General features: G+C 53.2%; 3 protein-coding genes across 3 annotated transcripts; 2 read left to right on the forward strand and 1 right to left on the reverse strand.

The window, feature by feature from the left end:
• Positions 1 to 1547: 1547 nt before the first annotated feature.
• MYCFIDRAFT_44966 (uncharacterized protein) lies at positions 1548 to 9774 on the forward strand (the record flags this gene model as incomplete). The annotated part of the gene is made up of 10 exons (XM_007933087.1): positions 1548 to 2000; positions 2057 to 2118; positions 2177 to 2485; positions 2566 to 3002; positions 3067 to 3720; positions 3779 to 6402; positions 6453 to 6812; positions 6889 to 8298; positions 8391 to 8596; positions 8655 to 9774. The coding sequence occupies 10 exons, from the start codon at positions 1548 to 1550 to the stop codon at positions 9772 to 9774; spliced, it is 7635 nt and encodes a 2544-aa protein (XP_007931278.1).
• A 201-nt stretch (positions 9775 to 9975) lies between these two features.
• Positions 9976 to 11883, reverse strand: MYCFIDRAFT_145864 (uncharacterized protein; the record flags this gene model as incomplete). The annotated part of the gene is made up of 2 exons (XM_007933172.1): positions 9976 to 10254; positions 10306 to 11883. 2 exons carry the CDS (start codon positions 11881 to 11883, stop codon positions 9976 to 9978), a joined length of 1857 nt encoding a protein of 618 aa, XP_007931363.1.
• A 504-nt stretch (positions 11884 to 12387) lies between these two features.
• Positions 12388 to 14170, forward strand: MYCFIDRAFT_44970 (uncharacterized protein; the record flags this gene model as incomplete). Its single annotated transcript, XM_007933089.1, has 5 exons — positions 12388 to 12624; positions 12682 to 12798; positions 12872 to 12965; positions 13026 to 13094; positions 13158 to 14170. The coding sequence occupies 5 exons, from the start codon at positions 12388 to 12390 to the stop codon at positions 14168 to 14170; spliced, it is 1530 nt and encodes a 509-aa protein (XP_007931280.1).
• Between the last annotated feature and the right edge of the window lie 330 nt (positions 14171 to 14500).

Genomic DNA, 14500 nt, shown 5'->3' on the forward strand with positions numbered 1-14500 from the left:
AATACGATAACGACGAGGCATTAAGGTATTAATAGCCGTTACTATCGTCCTTACTAGACGATTTGCCCTTACTAAGTAAGCTGTTTCTACCTTCTATAGTAGAGCTACCTTCTATAGTAGAGCTACCTTCTATAGTAGAGCTACCTTCTATAGTAGAGCTACCTTCTATAGCAGAGCTACCTTCTATAGTAGAGCTACCTTCTATAGTAGAGCTACCTTCTATAGTAGAGCTACCTTCTATAGTAGAGCTACTACCTTCTATAGCACTATCTGTAGCTCTGTATTCTTTGCCTATATAGTCGCTAGGTAAGGACACTTCAATTAATCTACTATAGCTATTAGGTAGCTCTTATAAACCTCGTCGTTAGAAGCCTTTAATTAGTAAGCCTATAATACCTTCGAAACGCGCTCGTAGAAGGTTATACGTAGGTGCACTACCTAAACCGTACCGGATAGATTAATCCTCTTATACGCTATCTCCTATACTAATTAGACTACTAAAACGACGGATCTAAGGAGAGGTTGTCGCTTCTAAGCGGTAGAAGTGGTAGTGCTAAGGTATAGGCGTAGACTTAGTCGTTTTCGAGCGATTACGGCTGTTCGGAACGGTAGAAATCCGAGGTAATTAGGTTGCATAAGGGGTGTTTACAATACCCCGATTTGTACACTAATTTCGGTGGTTTCAGGGCACTCTGCAGGGGCATATAGAACCCACAGGGTATGCTGGAGCTACCTCGAATTTACTTTGTGGGTTGATATACTTGGATCTACTCTCACATGATTCACTACGCCAGCGTACACTTTAGCATACACCTTGTATATTCTACCTAGGGTATAACTCATCACAACGTCAAGACAAAATCTCGACAACGTGTATTGTGTATTCAAGATTCGAGCGGTTCCCTCGAAGTACAGAGTACCGTCGTAAAGCTTTCTTTTTATGCTGATATAACGGTTCCTTGAACGAAACATCTCTCAGCTCAACTGCGAGTAATGCATATCCGCGGCTTGGTGGAGTCACACGCCGCTTAGACACTTCGTAAGAGCGGCGTTTGCCTCCAATTCAGCTGCGGATAGACTACTGAATAGAACTATCACAACAGCGGAGATGATTCCGACTCCTCCATTGGAGTTCATCAAATTGCCGAATACGGACTACAAGGCGACGTGATTGGTGGTCCGCAATACCAAGTTGAACCAAGTCGCAATGCAGACCAGGTGCCTGGGAGATATTCGGGGTGTGACGGCTTACGACAACAGGAGTCAATGACCGACGCATGGGGGCCGTCTTGAACCTTCGTCGTGTCCAGAATGCCAGAGTTACCCCGACACGGGGCCCACCGCTAAGCTAGTTCTACTGTACCTCCACCATATGGATTGATCCTGACAATGTTGCGTCTGCAGCGTAAGTAGTATGTGCCGTGGTCTGCGTTCCGTGATGATCGTTTGCGCAAAATACGACCAGATCGCACCAGAAGCAACGGCAATGTTCGTTCTCTGTTCTGCACCCAAGGCCCACTGAATCCCACACCGTCCCCGACTCCCAAATGGCGACTCCCACACCCGTCGCCATTGTTGGAATGGCTTGCCGGCTCCCAGGCAACGTCAAGTCCCCTTCCGAGCTCTGGGACTTGCTGGAAGCGGGCGAGATTGCCCAGTCGGAAATCCCTCAACGTCGAATGAACATTCACAGCTGGTACCATGAGAATGGCCAGCGACCGGGCAGTGTCAACGCCAATGGTGGCTACTTCCTGGACTCTGGTGACAGCTATCGACACTTCGATCCTCACTTCTTTGGCATCAGCGCCGCGGAAGCGTGCACGATGGATCCGCAGCAACGAAAGCTGTGTGAAACTGTTTATGAGTGCTTCGAATCCGCAGGCATTACACTGGAACAGCTGTCTGGTTCCGAAACTTCGTGTTTCATAGGGAACTTCACCATGGACTTCGCCTACGATGCATGGAAAGATATCGAATATGTCCGGCCACACCAGACCACTGTATGCCATGCGCGTTCCGGTTGGGCCTCAAGAACCCCGTGGTTGACGTTTCACAGGGCACGGGAGCGACGATTTTGAGCAACCGGATCAGCCATATTTTCAACCTCAAAGGACCCAGGTGTGTTGGACACCAAAGCACGTCGCATCGTAGAATCCTCCCTCTAATGTGTAGATAGCTTTACAATTGACACCGCCTGCTCGAGTACCATGTATGCATTGCATTACGCTTGTGCTTCACTTCGAAGTGGGGACTGCTCTGCTGCCGTAGTCGGGGGCACCAACCTCGTTCTCGGCCTCGAGCAGCACATTGGCAGCGTTGCACTTGGCGCCCTCTCTCCCACCTCAGCCTGTCACACATTTGATGCTTCGGCGGACGGCTACGGCAGAGCGGATGCTGTCGGGGCGCTTCTGCTCAAACGCCTTCCCGATGCGATTGCTGATGGCGATCCGATCCGTGCCGTCATCAGAGGCACCGCCGTGAATGCGTAAGTCACCTCACCCCATGCCCAACTCCACCACCCATGGTCGACGGAACGAGAACGCTGATTTGAGGACGGGGGGGTAGAAATGGGAGAAGCTCCGGCATCAGCCATCCAAGCACCTATCAGCAAGAAGCTGTCATTCGTCGTGCGTATGCAAATGCAAAGCTGCCTCTTGATGTCACAGGATATTTCGAATGTCACGGAACCGGCACGCCGGTCGGCGATCCGATTGAAGTTGATGCCATTGGGCGGGTTTTCGCTTCATGCCATAGCAGTGACGATCCCCTATGCATTGGCAGCGTCAAAACCAACATAGGGCATGGCGAGGCTGCGAGCGCGGTGGCGAGTATCATCAAGTCAGTCCTGGTGCTTGAACGGGGTCTCATTCCCGCTTCTGTCGGCATAAAAACATTCAATCCCCTTTTGAACTTTCACGAGGGAGCCTTGGCGGTCTGCCAGACCATCACTCCATGGAACGTCACAGGCCGAGAATATCGTCGGACAAGCATCAATTCATTTGGTACGTATGCCCGCCCGCCCGCCGACAGCTTGTAGATGGGCTTTCTAATGGAGTTTGATTTTAGGATACGGGGGAGCGAATGCCCACGCCGTTATCGACAGCATCCAATCCTTCCTCGAATCTCTCCCCTTGGAGAGTTTTGGCTTTTCGCTGAATGGCCCAGGCGCATACGTCCACACAGCAGTGTCGCAGGCGTACTTGCTTCCAATGACGGCACACAGACCGGACGTTCTCCAGCAAATGATTGACTCGATTGGCATGAACGAAAGCCTTGCATCAATAATAGCCGACTTGGCTTTTACGTTGTCTGCACGACGCTCACAATTTGCCAGCAAGGCGTTCCTGGTAACTCGTTCGGACCACGCTGGCACGCGAGTGGATCTCAATTCGGCTCAATTGGCAACTCACACGGGTGCAGCTCCCACGATTGCATTTGCATTTACCGGCCAGGGAGCACAATGGAGCCAGATGGGTGTCGAGCTGGCCGAACGATTCCCTGTTGTACGTTCGACCTTCGAGAATCTCGACAGAGCCTTGGCTGCATCGCAAATTCCGCCGGAATGGACTATCCTGGGCAGTCTACGTCAGTCTGAGAGTCGCAGCAGGATAGGGGAGGCGGAAAGGTCGCAAACTCTATGCACTGCGCTGCAGATTGCACTCGTGGATCTCCTGAGGTCGTGGGGAGTCCGACCTGCGGGAGTGGTGGGACATTCGTCCGGTAATTCTTTTCACATGCAGGCATGGATCGGTATGCGCAACTGACGAGTGTATGACAGGTGAAATCGCCGCTTCCTACGCTGCAGGACTGACAACAGCGGAACAGGCAATATTAATCGCGTACTACCGCGGCATTTCGGTGCAGACATTACACGAGCCAGGCGCTATGCTGGCAGCCGGATTGTCTCTGGAGGATGCCGAAGAAATCCTAGCGGGACGAGAGGAAACAGATGTCGTCGTTGCCTGTCACAATAGCCCGCAAAGCGTTACTCTGAGTGGAACGATCGAAGCGATCAACGATCTCGCTGGGAAATTGGCGGCCAACGGTACCTTTGCTCGGAAGCTCAAAACAGCAAACAATGCCTATCACTCGCCAATGATGTCTGCAGCCGGGCGCTCCTATACGAAGCTGCTCCAGAACTCTTCTCGCCGACGATGGACTGGGTCAGGAACTTCCGATTCTGGCTACTCCTCTGCAGGTGGCTACTCCCCATCAGGTACCGACTCGCAGACTGTAATGTTGTCCTCAGTAACCAACGAACCCCTAACTGACTCCATTGAGCCTGGGTACTGGGTCCAGAACTTGCTCTCGAGAGTCAGGTTTGCAGAGGCTCTCACTTCATTGCTAGACACGCTGCCTACCGTGAACCACGTTTTGGAGATCGGACCACACAACGCGCTCGCCTCGCCAATCAGAGAAACGATGGCGCAACGATCGGAATCGATCACCTATCTGCCTACACTAGTACGAGGGTCGGACAGTGTCAAAGACATGTTAGAGTTGGGCGGCAAATTATACCTGAAAAACTGCCCCCTGGACCTGACTGCGGTCAATGGCTTCCAACGCAAGTCAGAGGCACGTCACGATACGCAGCTCACAATCCGAGATTGCAGGCCTGTGACAAGCCTGCAGCCGTATCCGTGGGCTTACACCGACCAAGAACAGCTGTGGTCAGAGTCCCGACTCTGCACTGACCTCAAGTTCCGACCGCTCGCAAGGCACGATCTATTAGGCAGCAAACTGCCCGGCACACCCCCTACCAGTCCTTGCTGGAGGAACGTTTTGCGAGTCAAAGACGTCCCTTGGCTAGCAGAGCATCGTGTAGCGGGCGAAATCCTTTTTCCCGCGGCCGGATTCGTGGCCGTGGCGGTTGAAGCGGCCTCTCAGGTACTGGTCCCAGCTGACAAAGGCCGGTCAGACATTGTGCTTGACCAATTACTTATCCACTCTGCCCTCCGGCTTCGAGAGAAGGAAGAAGTGGAACTCATCACCAATGCATCGCTGCTGGACTCGGAGCTGCATATCAGTATCAGAAGTGTTGTCCGCGGTGTCTGGACTGAGCACGTCAATGCGGTGGCTCGATGCAATACACCGGCTATGAGCATGACCCCCTCATTCACAGAGCAGCACCGAGGAGGCCGATGGGGAATCAACGCAGACAGCCACTGCCAAATGTGGTCCGAAGCAATGCGCCGCTTGGGCATGGATTACGGGCCCTCGTTCACGATTCTTTCCGACATAAGCGCTCGATCGAAGACTTCGGAAGCTTTCGCAACAGTTGCGCTTCAAGCGACGGATGAAGTCATGGTTGGAGAGTCCAGCTATCCAATCCATCCCACCGCCATCGACGGTGCCTTCCAGCTGATTGTCATGGGGCTTTATGAAGCGCTTCCGCACGCATTCACCAAGGCGTACATCCCTACCGCGATCAAGAACTTCCAGGTGCAGTCCGGGCAGGTCTACCCGCCCAGGAAGTCAGCCTTGGTCCATGTCAAGACCACAAGAATCGGCCAGAGGCGGATTCTCGGCCGTGTGGATATCGCAGACGACCAACAGCAAGTATTTCTGCAGATGGACGTGGAGCTCACAGCATTAGACGCAGACATGAGCGGTTCAGAGAACTCCGCCACGGAAAGCCCTTACAACCGAGTCATCTGGCGGCCTGATTTCGAGCATCTGACGACCACTCAACTGCACAGAATCCTGCCATACCATCAGGACCAGCGAACCGTCAAATGGCACTTCGAACGACTAGAAGAGACGTGCATTTTGATCCTCCTCAACGACTACTCCCGAGTCCCGACGGATTCACGTCTCTCGACCCTCCCTACGCACATGCAACGGTATGTCTCCTGGGTCCACTCACAAGGACTGATACTCTCTCAAAGCCATCCCCATAGAGGACTCACCAGCGAAGCGCGAGAGCGCCGCATTTCCGAAATCGTCGAAGAAATGGATCACGCAATCCCCGAGCTGGACCTCATTGTTCGCCTGCACAATAACATTCTCGACATTGTGTACGGACGCGTTGGGGCTCTCGATGTCATGGTCCAAGACGGCCTTCTCTCATCAGTATACGAGATCGGGTTCTCCGGCCTGGGAGCATACGACAAGCTCGGAGGTGTCCTGGCCCTTCTCAGCCACAAGGATCCTCGAATGCGAATTTTGGAAGTCGGAGCGGGATCAGGAGGAGCGACGAAGCCTGCTTTGGATGCACTGATGGGAGACTCGTCGTTTCCGAAGTACTCGGAATACGTGTTCACCGACGTTTCCACGGCCTTCCTCTCGCGTGCCCAGGAGAAGTTCCAGAATTATAAAAAGCTGTCCTTTAGCATTCTGGATATCGAGAAAGACGAGCACGGGTTTGAGGAGCACTCTTTCGACTTGCTCATAGCCTCGAATGTGAGAAGTTGCGAGACGTTCAACGCGATGTGACCGCTAACAAGAGCCAGGTCATTCATGCTACGGCTTCCATCGTCGAGACCTTGTCGAAGTGCAGACGCTTGCTCCGTCCCGGTGGCCGCATCATACTAATCGAGACCACTCAGATCAGGCTCGTTACCGGACTTCTGGTGGGCCAGCTGCCGGGATACTGGCTAGGTGTCGACGACGGGAGACGTGACGGACCATTCATCTCCGACGGAGAGTGGCACAAACGCCTCGGAAGTGCTGGATTCTCTGGTGCAGATCATGTTCTCTTCGACTACGAGCCGCCTTTCAACTCCACATCGGTTATTATATCGCACACGTTGGACGATTCCAATCGCCTGGGACGTGTGGACAGTCCTATGGGGTCGATGCGCAATGAACGAGTAGATCTTGTAAGTTGCATGACGACGTTAACCCTGCGCGTGGAAGACTGACGCGGTGTAGATCTGCCTGGAGAAGCCTCATACAATAACATCGCGGCTCCAGGAGCTCTATCATTTGCAAGGCATCGACACTCGCAAACTGCTCCTGAGCGAAGTATCGGAGGAGACTGCACTGTCCACCCGCGCGATCATTCTTATCGAGCTGGAGAGAGCAGCCCTGTGCGAAATGGCTCCGACGGTCCTCGCGGGACTCCAACAACTCATCCGCGTCTGCACCAGCGCAGTATGGGTGACGAACGCCGGCACGTTACGCGGCGAGGTCCCTGATAAGTGTCTTGTTACCGGCCTTGTCAAGTCCATGACCATTGAAGAACCATCTTTCCGCGTGGCGACCATAGATCTCGATCCTGTCACACTGGAGTCAATGGCAACCCAAGCCGCACAACACATCCACGACCTGGAGCTCAAGTTCTCTGCGGACCCTGATACGGAGGGAGATTACAATTTCGTCGAGCAAAGCGGCGTGCTCCACATCAGCCGCAATATCATCGACGACAAGGAAAATGTCGACTTCCGACGCCTCTCCAAACCGGAATTGCAGCTCGGGCCTTGCACATCGGACAGGAAAGCCATATTTGGCCGCGCGGGCGACTTGAAGACGATATACTGGGACTGGGTCGCGCCACAACCGCTGGGGAAAGATGAGGTTCTGGTCGAGGCTCGGTCCTTCGGGCTCGACGAATCCGTTCTCGCAATGCTTTGTGACGAAAAGGGTTGCCGGAAGCATAGCGTCGAGGTGTCTGGTCGGATTGTCGCCGTGGGATCCGCGGTCCAGAAGCTCGTACGGGGGGACGATGTGGTGTGTTTCGGACCGCCATGGCTACAGACAACGTTTGCAGTGCATCACAGTTGCTGTCTCGCACTGAAAGACATCGAGGCGCCTGTTGATCACTCGCCTCCGCAGAAGAAGTGGTGGGCGACATGGTGGAGGCGATCTGCACCACACGTACCAAGATCTCCGGGGACCGCAGATGCATTCCGGGGACAGCTCAAACAACTTTGTCTGGCATGGCATGTTTGTCATGGACTTGACATACATACTGCTGAGAGAAGGGTTTTGATTTCCCTTCCAGGCGACACTCTGGGTCATTCTCTGGCGCAGATTCTGCGACTCGCTGGAGCATTCGTCACAGTCATCCATGGGACGGGGAGAGAGCACTACGAACTGCACAACATACCGGATCTCACGGTCTGTGCCGAGGACGATTTGAGCGAGCGTGTCTTTGACATGGTTGTGTGTTGGTCACATTGCGAATCAAAGGTACATGAACTTGTACGATCCGGAGGCGACTTGGTTCTGTTGGGCACACCCTCCTGTGAGGCTGCCAATCGGCCATTGTGTGACATGATGGGCCAAGGTGTAGCGGTACGGTGGATCGACCTGGGCGGTGCCTGGGAGAGGGATCCCGTGTCGATTACCAAGTTGGTTACTCGTTCGAAAGCTCCCTGCTTCAAGTGCTAACAGACTACAGACATCTGAGAAGGATCCTTGAACTGGCTACCACAGGCGATCTGCAGCCACTACATGTCCAAGACTTCCCGCTTGGCGAGATCCATGCTGCCGCACAAGCACTCCCTTCGAAGGACAGCTATGGCCCTGTCAGCTTGGTTGTAGCGGCTGACAGTCCCGTCATGGTTCGACGGCAGCCAAAGCCACTCCAATTCAATGCAGAAGCGGCTTACTTACTGGTTGGGTGTCTTGGTGGTCTTGGACGTGTGATTACGTGAGTATCCACGAAGATCCGAAAACGTCAAGCAATTGCTGATCCATATCTCTCCCAGCATGTGGATGATCTCTCGAGGCGCGCGAAATCTGATCTTCCTCTCCCGCAGTGGCACCAAGGGCTCCAAGGCAGCATCACTGGTCAAAGAACTCCACGATTTGGCTCGCTATGACTACCCCGACTTGCAGGTGCAGGTCATTCGAGGCGACGTGTCTTCCGCAAACGATGTTGCGAAGGCTGTCAGGAGTGCCACGGCTCCGATACGCGGCATCATACACGCGGCGATGGTGCTCAAGGAAAGTCTCTTCGCCAACATGACCGTCGACGTGTGGGATCAAGTCGTCCGTCCCAAAGTGCAAGGGGCAAGAAACTTGCATGAGCTTACGCTAGGCATGGATCTGGACTTCTTCGTGCTCACAAGTACAATCCTTTCCGTCGTAGGAGCTGCCACACAGAGCAACTATGCCGCAGCGAATGCATATCTGGACCACCTCGCTCGCCACAGACACCACCGCGGCCTGCAGGCGTGCTCGCTTTCGATCGGCATGGTAGTCGGCATAGGCTACGTGGAAGAACACGAGGCCAGTGAGATTGCTCTGAGACGGAACGGAATGTACGGCATCAACATGGCAGAATTCCTTCGCAACTTGGAGCTCGCATGCCGACGCAAAGACATGGACCAGGTGATCGACGAGTTCGATCGATGTGCGGTATCCAACATCATCACCGGCATGGACCCGACTCGAATCGCTCGCAACAGCAGCAAGACGATTTGGCAACGTGATGCCCGGCTGCGACACTTCCTACAAGCTTTGGATGATTCCTCCGAGGCCAGTAAAAGCACTGGAGATGCTAGTCATGCGAAGGCCGACATGCCCGAGCCCAACCTGGAGAAAGCTCGTGAACTTGGATCCGCAGCGCTCCGGGACGAGGTGACGAGACTGGTGGTGGATCGAATTGCGCAGTTTGTCATGGTCAGCGCCAACCAGATCGACCCAGCACGAACCTTGTCGGCGTACGGCATGGATAGTATGATTGGTGCTGAGTTGAGAGCTTGGCTGAGAAGGTCTTTCAAGGTGGATGTTCCTTTCATGGCGCTGTTGGATCAGAATCTCACTTTTGTTGGTCTGGCGGGTGTGGTGACTGCGGCTATGGCTTCGCAGGAGAAACCTACGTAGAGGGAGATTGCTTGTCTTTGCAGTGAGTCTCTCATGAACAACAACCGCCTATGCTGCTGTGAGATCGATTCAACGGCTCAACACGCCGTCCGACCGTCGATCCTGCAGAAAGACAACACAATCGTGTAGCCTTGTGCTTGGACATAGAATTGAGTCGAGAAATCAAAGCGGGTAAAGCGAGGGAAACTCTACCATCGATATCTACACCTCCACCCGTGAGACGGGATAACCCGGCTTCAGAAGCGTCACATAGCTCAAGTAGACAACCAAAGCTGTGGCCAGAAGTCCTGCTGCGATGAACGTTGATCGCGGAGCAGGACTTGATTTTGATTCCAGCTCAGGTTTCTTCCCACCACGAGTCCTCCATTCATCCACAACACCTCTAAAGTCCTCCGGTTTGTAGACCGCGAAGTTCTCCGAAAGCCAGGATCCCTTCCGGTGACTGCAAATCCCAAGGTCGCTATAAATGACATCGATGTACTGCCACCAAGTCAGCGTACGAATGTGGAATGTCTTGCGGACAACACATACCGAGAACCAGTCCACAAGCGCAAATGGCACTTTCCTTCCACACACGTATCGTCTCCGAATCCAAGCGCTCGTACGTGCCGCCTCCAACTCTCTGGCAGGTTGATCAGGGATGTTGAGGTGTCCCGATAGATATGCCGTGATCCAGAGAGCCTGGGCTTCGAGCACGATCGGAAGACCAGTATTGCGTAGAAAACCTATGTATGCAATTGACTTGTCGGCGTACTCTTCCGCCACGGGCACGAGGAATCGATAGAGGCGGTAGTCATTCAGGCTGGAGCTTTCCCATCCTGGAGGGCTTCGGGAGAGTAATGGGAGCTCCTGGATGATTTTCTGATCGGCTTGTGATTTCAGGGAACGCCACCGGGCCTCCTCTGTGGATGCGACGGGTCCGTTTGAGGGACTGGGGAGACCAAGAGCCGCTCGAGTGTCTGCGGGAAAAATGTCGTGATTGGCTTGCCAGCCTGTGGCCAGGACGGCAGCGTCACTCGTGAGCCTGGTCCCCTTGTCAAGCTCGACGGCGCCTTCTGTCAGCCTTTGAATTGTACTCCGATGGACGGTGATTTGACCGCTACTGTGTATCGCATCCCACAGGCCCGGACATGTCATGACTCCCAACGTGGCGGGACTCCAGAACGAAGATTCATTCCCCAGCTTCGGCCTTAACTTTTCGCCATTGGAACTCCGGCCATATCCTGCAGAGTAAGCCATCATCCATGTGGTGACTCGCCAGAACGTCAAGATAAACCAATCCGCGATCGCGAGTCTCTGGGAGCCGCGGAAAAGTCTGTGCCAGACGCTGGTTGTGTCGAAGGGATTGGGAGAAAGGACGCCGAAGAATCGGGTATTGTTCAGGTCGAAACTGGAGAATATGCCGAGCATCTTCAATGGAGTCATTAAAGACGGTCCTCCGCCATCCGGTCGGATGATCCAATCGATCCTCTTGCCCGCAAGATACAGAAAGTACACAGCTTCAAACGCCGACTTCGATCCACCATAGACGGTAACTTTTTCGACTTTTGGACCAGTGAGAACATCTTGAGTCGTTGGAAGGCCGAGATCTTTGGAATGGAAAACCGGGCGTTGGTAATTGCGTCGGTCAAGTTGGGGAACATTGGGCGTCGAAGTCAGGCCAGTAGCGACAATGAGCTTGTTGCATCGGATTGAAGTCTGCGTTGTTTCGGTCGAGAGAACTTGAAGTTGCCAATGGCCAGTTTCATTCCATCGCTGAACACTTTGGACCGTCGTATTCAGTAATGTACGCTGATGGAGATTGAAAGCAGTAGCGTATTGCTCCAGGTAGCGGTTGACAGCAGCGCCCGGAATCCAGCCGTCACTTTCGATCCCTTCGTGATCCATTGGTAGATCCGAGAAGTGGAAGTACCCCCATCCTGCTTCACATCGGAGGTTGGGATATAATCTTTGCCGGCTCCATGTCCCTCCAACGCTTGAGTCGCTGTCGATTATCAACAAGTTTGCCCCAGGGTTGACTTGGAGGAATGTCTTCGCTGAGACTAGACCAGACCATCCAGCTCCTATCACAACCAGATCGTATATCTCGTCGATCTGCTGCGGCTCCATGTGTATCTACTGTATCGCTCTAGTAACTGATTGAAGGCTTGAGATCCCAATCCGCACGCTCATAACAGCACTCTGTTCACTGCCACGAAGCTTGGTCACAAAGTATTGGTGGGAGATGCCTATGTCAACTTCTGTGTTAGCAAGGGAGCTCGAGAGAAAGCAACAGAGGTCAGGCAGACGGCCACAAGGCTCCTAGTCGACCCCATTCTAGCTCATGCAGGACTAAAGCATTGGAGACTGTAACAAGCACCTTCGAGAATTGCCGCGTTGCAAGGAGCCAGAACTACCCCGGCTGAGAGGCCGAACTCAATGACCAATTCGGGTCGGGCAGCAACCAGGGCAGGGCGAAGGTTGGGCAATCCATTCTTGGCTTGCCGTGCACAACAGCGAATCACGACTCGAAGCGAAAGTTGTGCGTTCGACAGGAAGAGTTCACAGAGCATTCCACATAATGACACGCCTAGACCGCATTGACTACGGTCCGCACACTTCGATCACGTCGAAATGGGGTATTTGATCTCCAACTTCATAGATGGTACTTATTGGATCTCGTCTACCAGTGTCCTGGTGGCCTGTCTCTCTCTAGCCGGGGCATGGACTGCAGCACGACATTGGACGAGCCCGTGGAAGAAGCCTCGATATCCGACTATCAACCGGGAAGAATGGGATTTGTTCCGCCATCGAGCTACGCAACAGTACATCACAGAAGCAAGAACCCTCATAAAGAGAGGCTTACATAAGGTAAGCATACGGGATAAACGAATACAAGGGCAGTCGGGCTTTTGACACCACGTACAGTATCGAGGACCTTTCACCATTATTACAACCGGCGAACCAGTCCTCGTTCTGCCGCCACAATACACAAAGGCCGTCAGCGAGCATCCTGCACTTAGCTTTGGCGACTATGCGCAGAATGTACAGTATCATGAGTTCTACGACATCAGGTTCTTTGATTGAAGGTCGTGTGTAGCTGATATGCTTTGGGAAGGACAACCTGGCCTTTCGAACGTGGACGTTCAGTGCCGCGAAATCGATCAGTGTCCTGCCTGAGCCGGTGTTGAAGGGCTTGTCACGGAAAATACGTACGTGGTTTCAACAAAAAGAATACTTCCAGCGTCAAGAGACCGCTAACACCATAGCAGCTACATTGATCAACACAATATCCTCCGAAGTCTCCGACTGCTTAGATGAAATGTGGGAGACAACACCAGGTCAATCCCATCTCAACACGCAACAACATAACTCTACCTCCACTAATCCTTCCTCCCCACCAGACTGGCACGAAATCCCAATCAAACAAAACATCATCCCCTGCATCGCCCGTCTAACATCCCGAATCTTCCTCGGACCAACAATCTCTTCCAACCCAGAATGGATCCAAACCGCAAGCGACTACACCGTCGACATCTTCCTCGCCTTGGAACGCGTAAAACGCTGGCCTCGCCCCCTATATTTCCTCGCAGAAATCCTCGAACCGGCGTGCTGGAAAGCTCGAGCCCAATACGCCACGGCGGCAAGAATTTTGCAACCCTTTCTTCAAAACCGAGAAGAAAGTTTGGCACAAGACCAAGCCGTGCCCGAAGATTCCATCGAATGGATCCGAAACTTCGCCACTCGAAAACTTTGCAGCGATGTGGATAACCAGCTGGGACTGACGATTACGTCGGTGCACACCATGGCCGATCTCTTGACTCAAGCCATCATCAACCTCTGTGTGTATCCGGACATCGTACCAGCTCTCCGGGCCGAAACCGTACGGCTGGTGCAGAAGAACGCCGATGGGATGATTGACAAGTCTGCGCTCAACGATGCGGATCTCCTCGACAGTTTCTTGAAAGAGACGCAACGACTGAAACCGTTTGCTTCGGCGGCTCTGTTCCGTCGAGCGAGTTGCGATGTTCGGCTGGATGATGAGGTGTTTCTCCACAAAGGGCAGAATGTCTGTGTCGCGCATCGGATGTGGGATGAGGAGCGGTATGAGGGGGCGGAGACATTCAAATATGATCGATGGGTTAGGTGTGGAGGGGAGGCAGGGGAGGGACTTCATAAGCGGCTTGTGGCGACGAGTGAAGACTTTACGGCGTTTGGGCATGGGAGACATGCTTGTCCGGGGAGATTCTTTGCTGCGGCTGGGATCAAGATTGCGCTGATGCAGATTTTGTTGAGGTATGATTTGAAGCCGTTGGAGTGGGAGGAGGGGGATTTGGTGGAGCATGGGTTTTCGATGACGACGAATCCCGCGAAGAAGATATTTGTGAGGAGGAGGGGTGGGGTTGGAGATGTATGAATCAGAGTACATCAGCCGTTATACTCTCTCCCTATACTCCCGCAACAAAATCACTACACCGCTGATACGCAACCCTCATTCGCTCATCCCTCCTATTAATATACATCGGATCAAAACGAATCTCAGTCTCAACCATCCCATCCTTCTTATAAGGCGTACACTTAACAACTAATGCCCTTCTCTCATTCCTAATCAACCTCGCACACCTCAATGGAATACCCTTGGCAGAATTTCCCCCTTCACTTCCCTCATCCCCACCCATCCCAAAACACCCCGGATGAACATAAACCGCAACCGCAGCCTCACAAGCCTTCCTCGTCCGTTTATTCA

Source organism: Pseudocercospora fijiensis (assembly GCF_000340215.1).
Source record: "Pseudocercospora fijiensis CIRAD86 unplaced genomic scaffold MYCFIscaffold_10, whole genome shotgun sequence".
In the NCBI taxonomy this organism is placed as follows: domain Eukaryota; kingdom Fungi; phylum Ascomycota; class Dothideomycetes; order Mycosphaerellales; family Mycosphaerellaceae; genus Pseudocercospora; species Pseudocercospora fijiensis.